This window comes from Nelusetta ayraudi, unplaced genomic scaffold (assembly GCF_046127955.1).
Source record: "Nelusetta ayraudi isolate G7.1 ecotype Tasmania unplaced genomic scaffold, CSIRO-AGI_Nayr_v1 ptg000006l, whole genome shotgun sequence".
Lineage (NCBI taxonomy): Eukaryota > Metazoa > Chordata > Actinopteri > Tetraodontiformes > Monacanthidae > Nelusetta > Nelusetta ayraudi.
In genome coordinates, this window is record NW_027466056.1 from 677,501 (window position 1) to 690,039 (window position 12,539).

The 12,539-nt window shown below is 49.4% G+C and overlaps 1 protein-coding gene and 1 long non-coding RNA gene across 2 annotated transcripts; one reads left to right on the forward strand and one right to left on the reverse strand.

Moving 5' to 3' along the window:
• Positions 1–2,113: 2,113 nt before the first annotated feature.
• Positions 2,114–2,353, reverse strand: LOC142879730 (uncharacterized). The gene is made up of 2 exons (XR_012925342.1): positions 2,279–2,353; positions 2,114–2,244 (listed from the first exon to the last, which is right to left on the reverse strand). It is a non-coding gene; the product is annotated as an uncharacterized LOC142879730 (long non-coding RNA).
• On the forward strand, positions 2,288–11,709 carry lpar2b (lysophosphatidic acid receptor 2b). The gene is made up of 4 exons (XM_076013136.1): positions 2,288–2,576; positions 3,439–3,933; positions 6,140–6,399; positions 8,893–11,709. The coding sequence occupies exons 1-4, from the start codon at positions 2,321–2,323 to the stop codon at positions 8,992–8,994; spliced, it is 1,113 nt and encodes a 370-aa protein (XP_075869251.1). The 5' UTR covers positions 2,288–2,320; the 3' UTR covers positions 8,995–11,709.
• Positions 11,710–12,539: the final 830 nt, after the last annotated feature.

Consider the following 12,539-nt stretch of genomic DNA (forward strand, 5'->3'; position numbering starts at 1 on the left):
ATCAGCCGTCCGTCTGGACTGCAGTGAGTGCACGACCCCCGCGTGTTGCTACGGCTGACTGCAGTTGCTTTTTCTTCCGCGTCTTTACAATGTGCCACATACTGACTTGCACACGTCTGACGCGTCTTCAGAAGATCAAAGGCCTCTGGTCGACTGCGTTGGTGTGCAAAAAGCCGCGCAACAGCGCAAATGTTCTCGACCTGTTTGGCTGCACGCCGGGCCAACAGGATGTTGTGGTCGCTGTCTTTTTGCATTTGGAACACGTTTGTCTCTCAGTATTTATGGCCCCTCTCTCTTCACAGCGTTCAGCCTGCTCGCTGTCGAGCGGAGTGGGTCACTGAGTCTTCCTCTCTCTCTGTGTGTGTGTGTGTGTGTGTGTGTGTGTGTTTGGGTTGAGCTTGAGTTACATAGCTGGATTGTGTAATTGTGAGGTGTGTCTCGGCTGTAGGGAGCAGCGCTGCGTTTTCTATTGTTGAGCGAGTTAAACTCGGAGCGCCGTGTTGGCTCGCACAAGGAGAAGTTGCTGGGAGCGTCGTTGACTCAGAACGCATCGTGCGGTGCGTTCAGAGTCGCCCTGAAGAAGAGGATTAGAGTGCGCTGTTGGCTCGGCTGCCACTCTTGACATGCAACAACGTGACATCGTTGGGTGGAATAACGACCGCTGGCACCTCAGACGCTGGAGGAAGAGGTTCTGAAACTGCAGACAGTCCACATCTCCAAATGAGCCAATGGGCCGTCATCCGTAAACAGTGGCTGCGTCTTATGGGATGTGCTCTGACCAGCTGGGTCCAGCTGGGTCCAGCAGGGCTCTGCTCGGTCCAGCAGGGTCCAGCAGGGTTCAGCAGGGCTCTGCTCGGTCCAGCATGGTTCTGCTGGGTCCAGCAGGATCCAGCAGGGTCTAGCAGGGTCCAGCAGGGTTCTGCTGGGTCTAGCAGGGTCCAACAGGGTTCAGCTGGGTTCTGCTGGGTCTAGCAGGGTCCAGGAGGGTCTAGCAGGGTTCAGCAGGGTCCAGCAGGATTCTGCTGAGTCTAGCAGGGTCCAGCAGGGTCCAGCAGGGTTTAGCAGGGTCCAGCAGGGTTCTGCTGGGTCTACCAGGGTTCAGCAGGGTTCAGCTGGGTTCTGCTGGTTCAGCAGGGTTCAGCAGGGTTCAGCTGGGTTCAGTGGCTTTTCCTCTGTCTATACAAAGCACTTGGAGACGCCTTTGGTTGTGACTTGGCGGCGTACAAATTAAAGTCCATCGACTGAGTGATTGATTTACAATCGCCAAGAAGACACCCAACGTGCTTTACAGCAAAAGGAAAAACTCAATACACTGGAAATAAAAATCGCAAAAGTGCTGCGCAATAAAACCTTGAGACAAAATATAAAACACGGGAGAGTGCCGCCAATGCTGCAAGATTATAAGATAAATAAAATGAATAAATAAAGCCTGAACACATCCAACCGGGCTCCCCCCAGTCAGAGGTGAACGCCAGTCTAAAAAAAAAAAGTGGGTCTTCAACCTGGGTTTAAAAAGGCCGGGCTCACAGCCTGGGAGCAGCAACAGTAACAGAACCATCGCCCCACTGTCTCGAGCTCCACCTTGGGACCTCAGAGTAGCAGCTGAGCCGAAGAACCCAAGGTCCTGCCATGATTGCGAAACGTTAGAATCTCTGTCCAGTGAGAGGGAGCCCTGCCCTTTAAAGGCATTAAAAACAAAAGACAAACGCTTAAAATCAATTCTGAAAGGACCTGGAAGCCGGTGGAGAGATGATGGCACAGGAGTGTAACGTGTTCATGCCCAGGCTGGGCTGCAAGCGTTGTGGAAATGGAGATTGGTGAATCACAAAGTCGGGTTGCAAACTCAGAAGCCTGCAACGACTGAAATGAAAGAGCAGTGTGGGGAAGGAATTGGTGGACTATGAAATATGTGGAAGTGAATGTATGTTGTAAACAGTGGTTCCACAGAGGGGAACCGTACAGGTCCAGTAGTCACACGTTAACACATTTCAAAAAACTCAAGCTTGATACAAGAAGTTGTTCTCCTACTGGAAATGAAAAGATTCCATGCCTGAATTTTAAAGATGATGCATCTTTGTTTTTCTTTCTCCCCCCCCACCCACCCCCAACCCTCCCCACCCTCCACAGATTGAAGGCTTCTGCGTTCCCAGTCAGACGCCTCAGACGGGTTCCTCTGCTCTCCTGCAGTCCGGCTGATGGCCCTCCACCTCCCCACTCGGAGTCTCTCTGGCTAGCGGTCGTCCTCTTTGCCCCCCCCCCCACCCCCACCCCACCCCACCCCACCCCCTCCACCAAGGCACAGAATTCGGAGGCCGTGGCCATGGATACGCAGCAGGACGACACGGAGGGATGCTACTACAACCGCTCCGTCAAGTTCTTCTACGAGGCCAGCGGGAAGAACATCAGCGACCACTGGCGGCAGCGGGATTACGTCATCGTCAGCCTGGGCATGATCGTCTGCTTCGTGGTCATCTTCTCCAATCTTCTGGTCATCGGCGCCATTTTCAAAAACCGCCGCTTCCACTTCCCGATCTATTACCTGTTGGGAAACTTGGCTGTGGCCGACCTCTTTGCAGGTACCGTCTGTCGTCTGTCCGTCCGTCGACTCGGCTGACTGCTGGCGCCGTTCGCATTCGTGCCCGAGGATTTTTAAATTTTGTGTGGGATCATTGGACCTTTTTCACCAACAACAGCTTGTGTCGCTGTTTGGTGTCTGCGCAGTAGGGATAGGGCGATATGGACTCAAAGTTTTATCACGATAATTTCTGGCATTTATTGCGTTTATAAAAATATAAAACGATTCAACTCCATGTTTGGGGGATTTTTTTTTTTTGAAACCGCACTCGGAAAAAAAACCCGTGTTTCCACGAAGCCGTATATAATAAAAAAAAAAAAATCCTGATAACACGGATACGCTGGAAACCACTGAAAACGATGTAGTACCTCTGCCCGGCCTGGTGTGGCGCCGCAAGTTTACTCCCTGAAGGCGGTAGAAGAAGAAGAAGAAGAAGAAGAAGAACGCCTGGAGCACGCCGTGTTTGCAGAAGCAGCAGCTCGCTAAAAAACAACCACTCAATCCACGATGGGTTCTCCAGCACGGTGGCTACGCTATCAGCCCCGTGCTTGTTATTGTGCGACACGTGAGCTGCCCGCCAGCCAGCAAGTGCGTTGTGCACGTAATTACGTCGTCAACAGGAGTTTATCGTTATTACCGCCACTGTATCGCCCTTCCCCACTACACAGACATCCCTACGTTGAAGTTGCATGCAAAATGAACAGACCATAAATCTGGGCCGCAGTGAATTTTCTTTCATCCACGTTGTTCTGCCAGCTCAGTTTTTTATTATTTTTTTTTTCACTCTTTATTGATAATTTGTGAATGTTCATCTCAATCCCTTGCTCTATGGATTGTGGGTTCATTCCATCTTCTTCCTGCAGGTGTCTCCTACCTCCACCTGATGTTTCATACTGGTCCATGGACCATCAAGCTGTCCAAGCAGCAGTGGTTCATACGACAGGCACTGATCGACACCAGCCTGACGGCGTCGGTGGTCAACCTCCTGGCCGTGGCCATGGAGCGCCACCAGACCATCTTCAACATGCAGCTGCACAGCAAGATGAGCACCCGCCGTGTGTTTGTCATCATCCTTTTCGTCTGGTTGGTGGCTGTGATCATGGGCCTGGTTCCCACCATGGGCTGGCACTGCCTGTGCGACCTGGAGAACTGCTCCACCATGGCGCCCATGTACAGCCGGAGCTACCTGGTGTTCTGGGCCATCCTCAACCTGTTGGCCTTCTCCATCATGTTGGCGGTCTACACCCGGATCTTTGTCTATGTGAGGCGCAAAAGCAAGAAGATGTCCCAGCACACCAGCCAGATGAGGCACAGGGAGACGGTGATGAACCTGATGAAGACCGTCTCCCTGATTATAGGTGAGAAAGCACACGCTACAAACCCTCGCAGTGGCCCCGCTAAGGCAGCTGGCTGGTTCTTAATGGCCACGCTTCCATAATCTGACCCTTCTCAAGGACATAAGAAGGCTTTTAAGAAGAGTTCAGCTCAGAGGGAGCGCTTAGATAAGAGTCTGAATCACTCTTCAGGTCGCTCGAGCCGTTCACCACCGCAGCCCTGGAACCAAGTGGACCGGTGCCAGACAAATGAATCACCCACCGCTTTATTGGCACGTTTTCACATACACGATGCGGCTCAATTCACGTCAGTTCCCTGTCTCTTAGCCGGATTCAAAAGCTTGACGGGCCGAATATGGCCCGCGGGCCGTAGTTTGCCCATGCCTGCACTGAAGGGTGGGTCGGCTCGGTCTGACAGCCTTCTGAGTGGAAGAGCTTCTTACGCCGAGGCCACGTTTGGCAAACGCTTTTTCTTTCGCAGGCCCCTGGAGGAGGTTTGAAAAAAAAAAAAAGCTCTCAGCATTGAAAGCTTCTGAACGGAAATCAACCAATCGTCTTGAAGCATCATCCTGAATTTGTGTCTGTGCTCATGTGATTTTTAATCACTTGAAAAGGAACTATTGAACTGCCTGGACACTCACACCAGCGGTGTGTGTGTGTGTGTGTGTGTGTGTGTGTGTGTGTGTGTGTGTGTGTGTGTGTGTGTGTGTGTGTGTGTGTGTGTGTGTGTGTGTGTGTGTGTGTGTGTGTGTGTGTGTGTGCAATTTTGGTCAAAAATAAAATCCTGATTTATTTTCTTTCTGTGAAAACTCGATTTTTCTTTTTTTGGGGGGGGGGGGGGGGGGGGGGCAGAAATCTGCTACAAAAACGGGACAACTGCGTGTTGTATGTGACTTTGCAGTGTTGAGGTTAGCAAACAGAACCACTTCCTGATTTTAACAGCTGCTGTGGCTAGCTAGTGCAGATGCCAGTAAACATAGGAAGCCAGTTTACAGCTTCTCGGGGGGGGAGGGGGGAGGGGCGGAGGAGGACTACGGTACTCAAGAGGTGCCAACCCGGAAGCATGACAGAGGGAAATCGATTTTCCCATTTTCCCTCTATTAAACATCGTTACGACTAAAAGAGAAAGTGACTTCCATTTAAAATGGATCCATGGCACAGCCCTGCTGCTGATCCAGAATCCAGGAGATCCAGGAGATCCACAGGCCACTCTTCTCTGTCGTTGGCCACTGTTGGCTGTAGAATCGTTCCACAAATAGCCGCGCGGAACGATGGTGTCGTTCACGCCAGACTTGAAGTGCTGTAAGTTGCAGTTGCAGTGCAGTGCTGCTGTGCAGTATCGGTCTGTGACGGACGTGAAAAGCGATGCATTTAAGATTCAACCCCAAAGTAGCATCGATTCACGGCTGCTCCGCCGATGCGCTGGCGTCGTGCCTGCGCGGGTCGGTGTATCGATACGCGTCGGTTACTCTCCCCCTCCCTGGTACACACAGGAGGATACGGCACCGCTGGTTCCTTCACTCTCTCTTTACTCTCAGCTTGTCTGGACTTGTTGCAGGCAGTCGGTTTCCTCCTCGCGACTCCTCCTGAAAACTCTTTTTGTTTTCTGTGAAGCTGAAAAACCCGCTCGCTCCTCTGTCCAGTCACACCAGCTTCTCTGCTTCTCACCACGTTCAGGTCAGGGACGACTTTTCTCCTCCTCCGCGTCGTTTACTTCCGGCTGGAGTCGATTGTTCACGTGTCTTTGAGGCCTAAGCGTTTGTCTGCACGGCCGTGGCACCTCTGTGGATGGAATGGTGTTGCACTTTTGTGTTTCCCTGTTGCGTTTCCGCACTCTGCTGACGTAGTTCCAGAGTCGGGAACGTTGCGTATAAATTATTGTTGAACCTTGGGTAAATTCCGGGACGGCCCAAAGTTAAAATGTTATTCCATTGAAATCTGATCATACAGACTAAACCTGCACGCACGCGCGCGCGCACACACACACACACACACACACACACACACACCGTCGAGTGAGGAATTTACAGTGCATTCCCCTTGGCTCCTCCTGCCTTCACTTCACATTCCTTCCAGCTTTCTGTGCTTTATCTTTTTCTCTTAGCAACTCCCACTTTTATCAGCGTGTTGATTGTCTGCTGTTGGAGATGTTGTTGGACTCCTCCGCTGAACTGGAGTGCTGGCGTCCTCCCTCTCCTCTGCTCTCCTCTCCTCTCCTCTCCTCTCCCAGGCTGCTTCGTGCTGTGCTGGACGCCCGGCCTGGTGGTGCTGCTGCTGGACGGCCTGGGCTGCGACCAGTGCAAGGTGCTGCGCTACGAGAAGTACAGCCTGGTGCTGGCCGAGTGCAACTCCCTGGTCAACCCCATCATCTACTCCTTCCGAGACGGCGACATGAGGAGGACCTTCAAGGAAATCCTCTGCTTCCTCAACCCCTGGTTCAAGAAGGACATCAGCAACTCGGGGGTGCACTTCAACACCATGGAGAACGAGGTACTGTCTGAGAGCAACGGAGCCGACGACGGTCACCACAAACACAACAACCATTTGCAGTCGGGACTCTGAACTCTTGAAGCCTTTTGTGGGCCAAACGGACCTTTGGTGAATCCTGCTGTTGTGGTTTTTTTCAATGGCAAAATAACCGGTGGGATTTAGAGTCGTATCTTGAGGGGGGGGGGGGGAAGAGACTTTTGATTGAAACGACAAACTGATTTTTTTTTTTTTTTTTTCAATATATATATATATATATATATCACACTGCATCTCATCCATGTAATATTTGAAGGGGGTTCCCCTGCAAGCCAGACTGTCACTGAAGTTCCTACAAGTCTTCGGTCGCAGTCATGACAAAGTCCCACGTCGTGTAGCCTCCTTCTGTTCCAAGGGCGCCGACAACTTCATCCACAGTTGACACAAACACAACACAACACAACTGGCAGAAAAGGGATGGACGCACGCACAAGCAGATCGCTGTCGTCCAATCAGTGGAGGCGGTTCTCATTCTGTTCCTCTGAGTGGTCTCCTCTCTCTCTCTCTCCCTCTCTCTCTCTCTCTCTCTCTCTCTCTCTCTCTCTCTCTCTCGCTGTGTGCACAGCAGTGCTGCCGTGGCCTTTATTGTGAAGGGATTCAGTCGATCTCACCATCAGCCAATCAGCCATCGGCATCATCAGCAATCAAAAAACTGACACACACACACACACGCTCTGTGTGTGCGATTATAACCGTGTGTGTGTGTTTTGAATTGCTGCTTTTTGTCAAATGCTTATTCCATCATTCTCCAGCACTGACAGTCAGTCAGTCTGTCTGTCAGTCAGTCTCTCTCTACGTCACTTGAAAGGAGTTGAGCTGAGTCTCGACGTCCACTAGAGTCCAGAGGTCAAGCATTGTGTCAACTTGTGCGGCCGGAGCAGAGCAGAGGCAGGAAGTCAGTCAGAATGTTTTCAGTGTCCGGTGACAACAGTGTGGAAGGGGGAGGTGTCTCAGGTGTAACTGGGGGAGGCGGCCAAGAATGTATTCCAGTTCACTGTATTATTTCCTATCTAGGTGCTGCGTCAGTGTTGTCATCACAATCAGTCGCTTCATTGGAAATGTTCCCGCTGCATCATGTTCCTGCCTGGACTCTGCAGCTGTTCTCTGCTGGCTGCTGGAATACAGTGTGAACACACTGAGGCCAGGCTGGATGTGTGAGACGTGACCGTCGTTGAAAAGTTAAATACACAAAAGTCGCGTCGTTGGTGCAGGATTTTTTTTTTTTAAACACACATTCGGACCTAAAATATTTTCTACGGTATTTAAAGCATTTTTTATTTATTTTTTTTTTTATTTTATCTATTTATTTTTTCCCCAGTGCGAGCTTACAGTGGAGCGGAACTTTTCATCGAATCCTCCGGTGCAGGAATGTGTGGAGGTCGTTGAAGGACGCACGCGCGTGTTGTCAGCCAGGCAAATTTTTTTTCCGTGAAGCAACCTGGCAACCATAAAGCAGCCGGCCCCCAACCTTCTTCCTCTGAGCTCATAAAACAAGCGCCCCCCACAGGCCAAACTGCTGCGTGCAACATTTCTGACTGGTGCGGCGTCTCGTTTGTGCGTTGCTTCGTTGAGTCGGTCAGCGGCGCCGCGGCGTGCATGAAGTCAGCCTGCTGTGCTGTGCTGTGCTGAGTGTGTGCGTGTGTGCGTGTGTGCGTGTGTGCGTGTGTGTGTGTGTGTGTGTGCGCGCGTGCGCTGGTGTCCATGTTGGTGCACGTGGTTGGACTCTGTCGTCCTGCTTGCAACATTTCCTCTCTGACTTGTTGCTCTGGCATGTTGATGACTGTGCTCTGTGTGCGCGCCACGCACACACACACACACACACACACACACACACACACACAGCCTGTTATAACTGTAAACAGAAGGTGTCTTGCCCCAGATCTTCTACCGTCAGTGAAAAAGGGACAAAGGAAGGAAAATTTGCATGTGATTTTTTTTTTCATGTGTTTGACGGTGAAAACCTGCTGCTGATGCATGCAAAGATTAAAAATCAGTCATGGACGTTTAGTTACAACAATATTCCTTTGGGGGGGGGGGACTTCACTTCACTGCAGTGAGCTATGAAAGGGACGGTGGTCTATTTACACCTTTTTATTCTTCTGATATAAATAGTAAACATGTTTATAACTCGCTGATTTTATTTTTTTTTATTTTTTTTTTGCTTCATAAACATTTTCTGGGTTCTATTTTTGTACATTTTTTTTATTTTATTTTAAATGTAACAAATAAATCTCTACGTCTTCCTACAGCTCAGGTGTGTTTGCAGGTGTGTTGGGATGTTCTCCACCTTCTTCTTCATTGCACCTCATTCAACTTTAGTCTTTCACTTCACAGTACTAACACATTGTCTCCTCCTTTTCTCTCTTCCTCTCTCTAACACCTTCTCTCTCTCTCTCTCTCTCTCCCTCCCTCTCTCCACCTCCCTCTGCTCCTCCACCTGTCTGCCTCCAACACCAGAACTCTAAGTTTCACACGGCCGGGCCCCTGGAGAAGAACGCCGCTCCTTTCATCCGCCAAGACTCGGAAGACTCTCCCATGGCTGCCGAGAACTTTCACTGAGTCACATGACCAGGGTGCTCTCGCCAACTGGGCAGACTCTCCAGTGGTAGTGTATAGTCTGGCATACACAGTGAGGACTGCTGCTGGGGAGTGTTTCACTGGGATGGGATGGGATGGGAAGGGAAAGGAGTGGAGGGGAAACATGGATTCAAGATGAAGTGGGTTTTAATGTTCAGGTCATTTAAACTCGCTGACAGCCACCAGGTCGGTGAGCAGGTCCCCAACCAGGTGCTCCTCCCACCCACCGACGCCTCCCTCCAAGCCTCGGTTCCTTCTCCAGTTCCAACCAATGAAAGTTTAAGAAATCGGGAGGCTCCAACTGTTTTTGTCGGCGGTTGTAAAAATGCTGTTTTTGTGTTGTAATGATTCGTGTTCGTTATTCGCTGTGAAAGAAAACAGAAAACAGAACAACGTAGAGTAGAATAGAATAGAGGAGGATGCGAGTAGATTTTTCAGCAGTCGCACTGTGAGTGGCCAAAGCTGAAAGTGATTGCGACCGTCGGGTTTGTGTTTCTATTGAGCACCTTTAAAAGACGGCCGGGGAATTTGGGCCACAGCCTGCTGGTGACACCGGGGACATCTGGTTCAAAGCCGCCTGTCATTCATGATGGATGTATATATGTATATATATATATGTATATGTATATATTTATATATATATATACACACATTCTCAAACTCGCATACACACAATAGGTCACAGAACAATTCAAAGCACTGTGCATCATCATCACATCATGGAGTCGTATCATCAAACCAGAACAAGAGCACTGTGGCACTGACTGTGACTCCAGTGTGTCATGCTCCAGTTTCCAGTCTGGATTTTAACACGGAGGCTCATTTTACACCATTGTAAAACCATATAACAGCACCACCACCTGCGAACTGCAGTGACTCACCACCACCACCCCAGCTGGTATTAAAGACTCTTAGTCCAGTACATTTGGTAACTGGTACTGTCTGAAACCAGGCCATTGCATGTCCTGCCAGGGTGCTGGAAGCCTTGTGTTCCAGAACCTGGTGGGGTTCTACTCCACTCTGCATACTGGTAGCACTGACATGGGGTAACTGACTGTGCATCGGTTTTCTGCCACCGCTCTTCCGTATTTTATTTGTCGTTTAACGACGGCGCAAGATTTAGTGTTTGTGTTTGTGTCATTTTATCTCCCTCGCTCTCTGCATCACGAGCTGCCAGTTGCCTCTGTCTGACTCTCCTGTGGCCAACGCAGATGGGATTGTTGAATCTTGTAATTAAACTTAGGCTTCATCTTTGCAGAATTGTGCAAGAAGTTTATTTTATTTTTCTGACCAAAACTCTGAAGGTTGTGTGCAGTCTTTCAAGCCAGCCACGTGTTTTCCTCTTCACCAGCAGCACTAGGGCCAACTTCATATCTCCATGATGTTATCACGTCTGTCTCTTGTTGGGTGAAGAGAAGTTCCTCCAAGGCAGGAGCGTCAAACTCAAACACACAGTGGGCCAAAATGTAAAACTGGGCCAAAATGTAAAACTGGGCCAAAGTTGATATTTATTGAAACTAATCTTCCTCCAGATAGAGCAGTGAACCTTTTGTTTTGCTTCAACACAGGACAAGCAAAGCTTCATTCTATCCTAAATAAATAACATGCAACATTTCAAGTTACAAAAAAAAAAACACACAAACTGTAAAGAAGTGACGTTTTTTCCATGGGCTAAAAATACATTGAAGAATAAAACAACAACAATGAACTAATAATGATGATGATGATGATGTCCTTCAATGAAGGTGCAACTACTCCAGTCCAGGCTTTGGAGGAGTCAGTAAAAGGTGCATCAAGAAGACGTTCATTTTAACCCTGGTCAAGTCCACGGTCTGCCGCAATACCAGCAAAGCATTCTGGGGTTTGTAGTGTCAGGGCCGGAGTTTGACAGCTATGCTCGAGCAGTCTTAGGTTTTCCGCCTCCTGAATGCAGCCTGAAGTGTGAAGAGACCCCAGAGACCCCCTGGTCCTTACCTTGTTGGGTAGCGCCCCCTGTCAGTTGAGTCAAGGATCTCTTTTATTTTTACTTTTTCTCTGAGGAGTCGCAGCTTTTCCATCTCCCGAGGTTGTCCAAGGTCCAACCTTTCTTATCGCCTTCTGTTCTTGAAACAGTCGTGCATGCTTTTATGACACTGATGATTGTAATGCCTTTTGTATGTCGGTGTTAAGTCAGGCCTCCATCTCTCTCTCGCTCCGTCCAGAACGCTGCTGCTCGTCCGCTAACCGAAGCGCGGGAGCAAAACTGTTTGCTTTTAAGTGACAAAGCGGCCTGGCAGCCTCCTCCTACCTCTCCGGCCTGCTGGAACCCCCTGAGTTCCTTCTAAAGTTCCTTATAGGTCCTCTGATCTCCTCCTGGTTGTTCCCTAAATCCAGGATGAAGCCCAGGTTGCCTGTTTGCAGTTGCAGCCCTGAAGCTGTGGAACAAGCTGCCCCCTGCATGTCAGGCAAGGCCCCCACCCACTGCAGGGCTTCACATCACACCCTGAAGACTCACTCTGGTCCTTTTGACACCATGTGACACCATGTAGGCTTTTATGTTGTTTGTTTGTTTTTATTGTGACCTGTGCAGCACTTTGGTTCAACTCTGTTTGTCTTTTAAATGCGCTATATAAATAAATGCTATGGTACAGTTGAAATCCACTCGGCCAGAGCGACCGCTCAGGGTGGCGTTGAGTCAATAAAAGCCTCGTGACAACAGTGTGTGGTGGTTCTGCTCATTCTTTTTTATCTTAACTTTCGTTTCTTTGTCATCGGTTGCAACCAAACAGGAAGAGAGCGCAAACCGGTTTGGTGACATTCTGATGACTCAACTGTAAAAAGCTGCCATTTAAATTCCAATCAAAGTGCTCCTCACTCTGGTAGAATGGGTGCCTCATCTTGTTGTTGTTGTTGTTGTTGTTGTTGTTGTTGTTGTAACAGCTGCTGCTGTTGTCGTCGTCCTTCCTTCCTCCTGGAGCTGAAACTCTTGGCTCAGCTTGTGGTTGGTGGTGGACTGTGTTTGTCCTGCGTTGCTTCCCTCTGAGAAGCTCCTTCGCTTCCACTTCCTCTGCTAGGATTTAGAGCGGGCACGGGGCAATCCCTGGCCCGGGGGCCATATGCAGCCCATTAGGCTTTTAAATCGGGCCCGCCAAAACTGCAAATTATAATGAGAAACCTTTAGTTTCCCTGCGTTCCCATGTTTTCTGCCACCATGGTGATGATGATGATGATGATGGTGATATCCTGTAGATTAACATGACTCTAAATTACTTTATAATAGCAGTAACTGGTAGTACTAGAAAAAAAAAAGAAGCTGTATTCCATTTGTCTTGATTTGCAGTGTGAAGAGTCAACGTCAACAACGACGTCAAAGAGAGAGTTTATTGTAAATTTGTTTTTTATTTGACTTGTTTTCATGACGTCAGTGGCGACACAGTGTGTGTGTGTGTGTGTGTGTGTGTGTGTGTGTGTGTGTGTGTGTGTGTGTGTGTGACACCTCACAGGTCACGACGTCACTCGTCCCCGCTCCTTGAATCAAGCGCGCCATC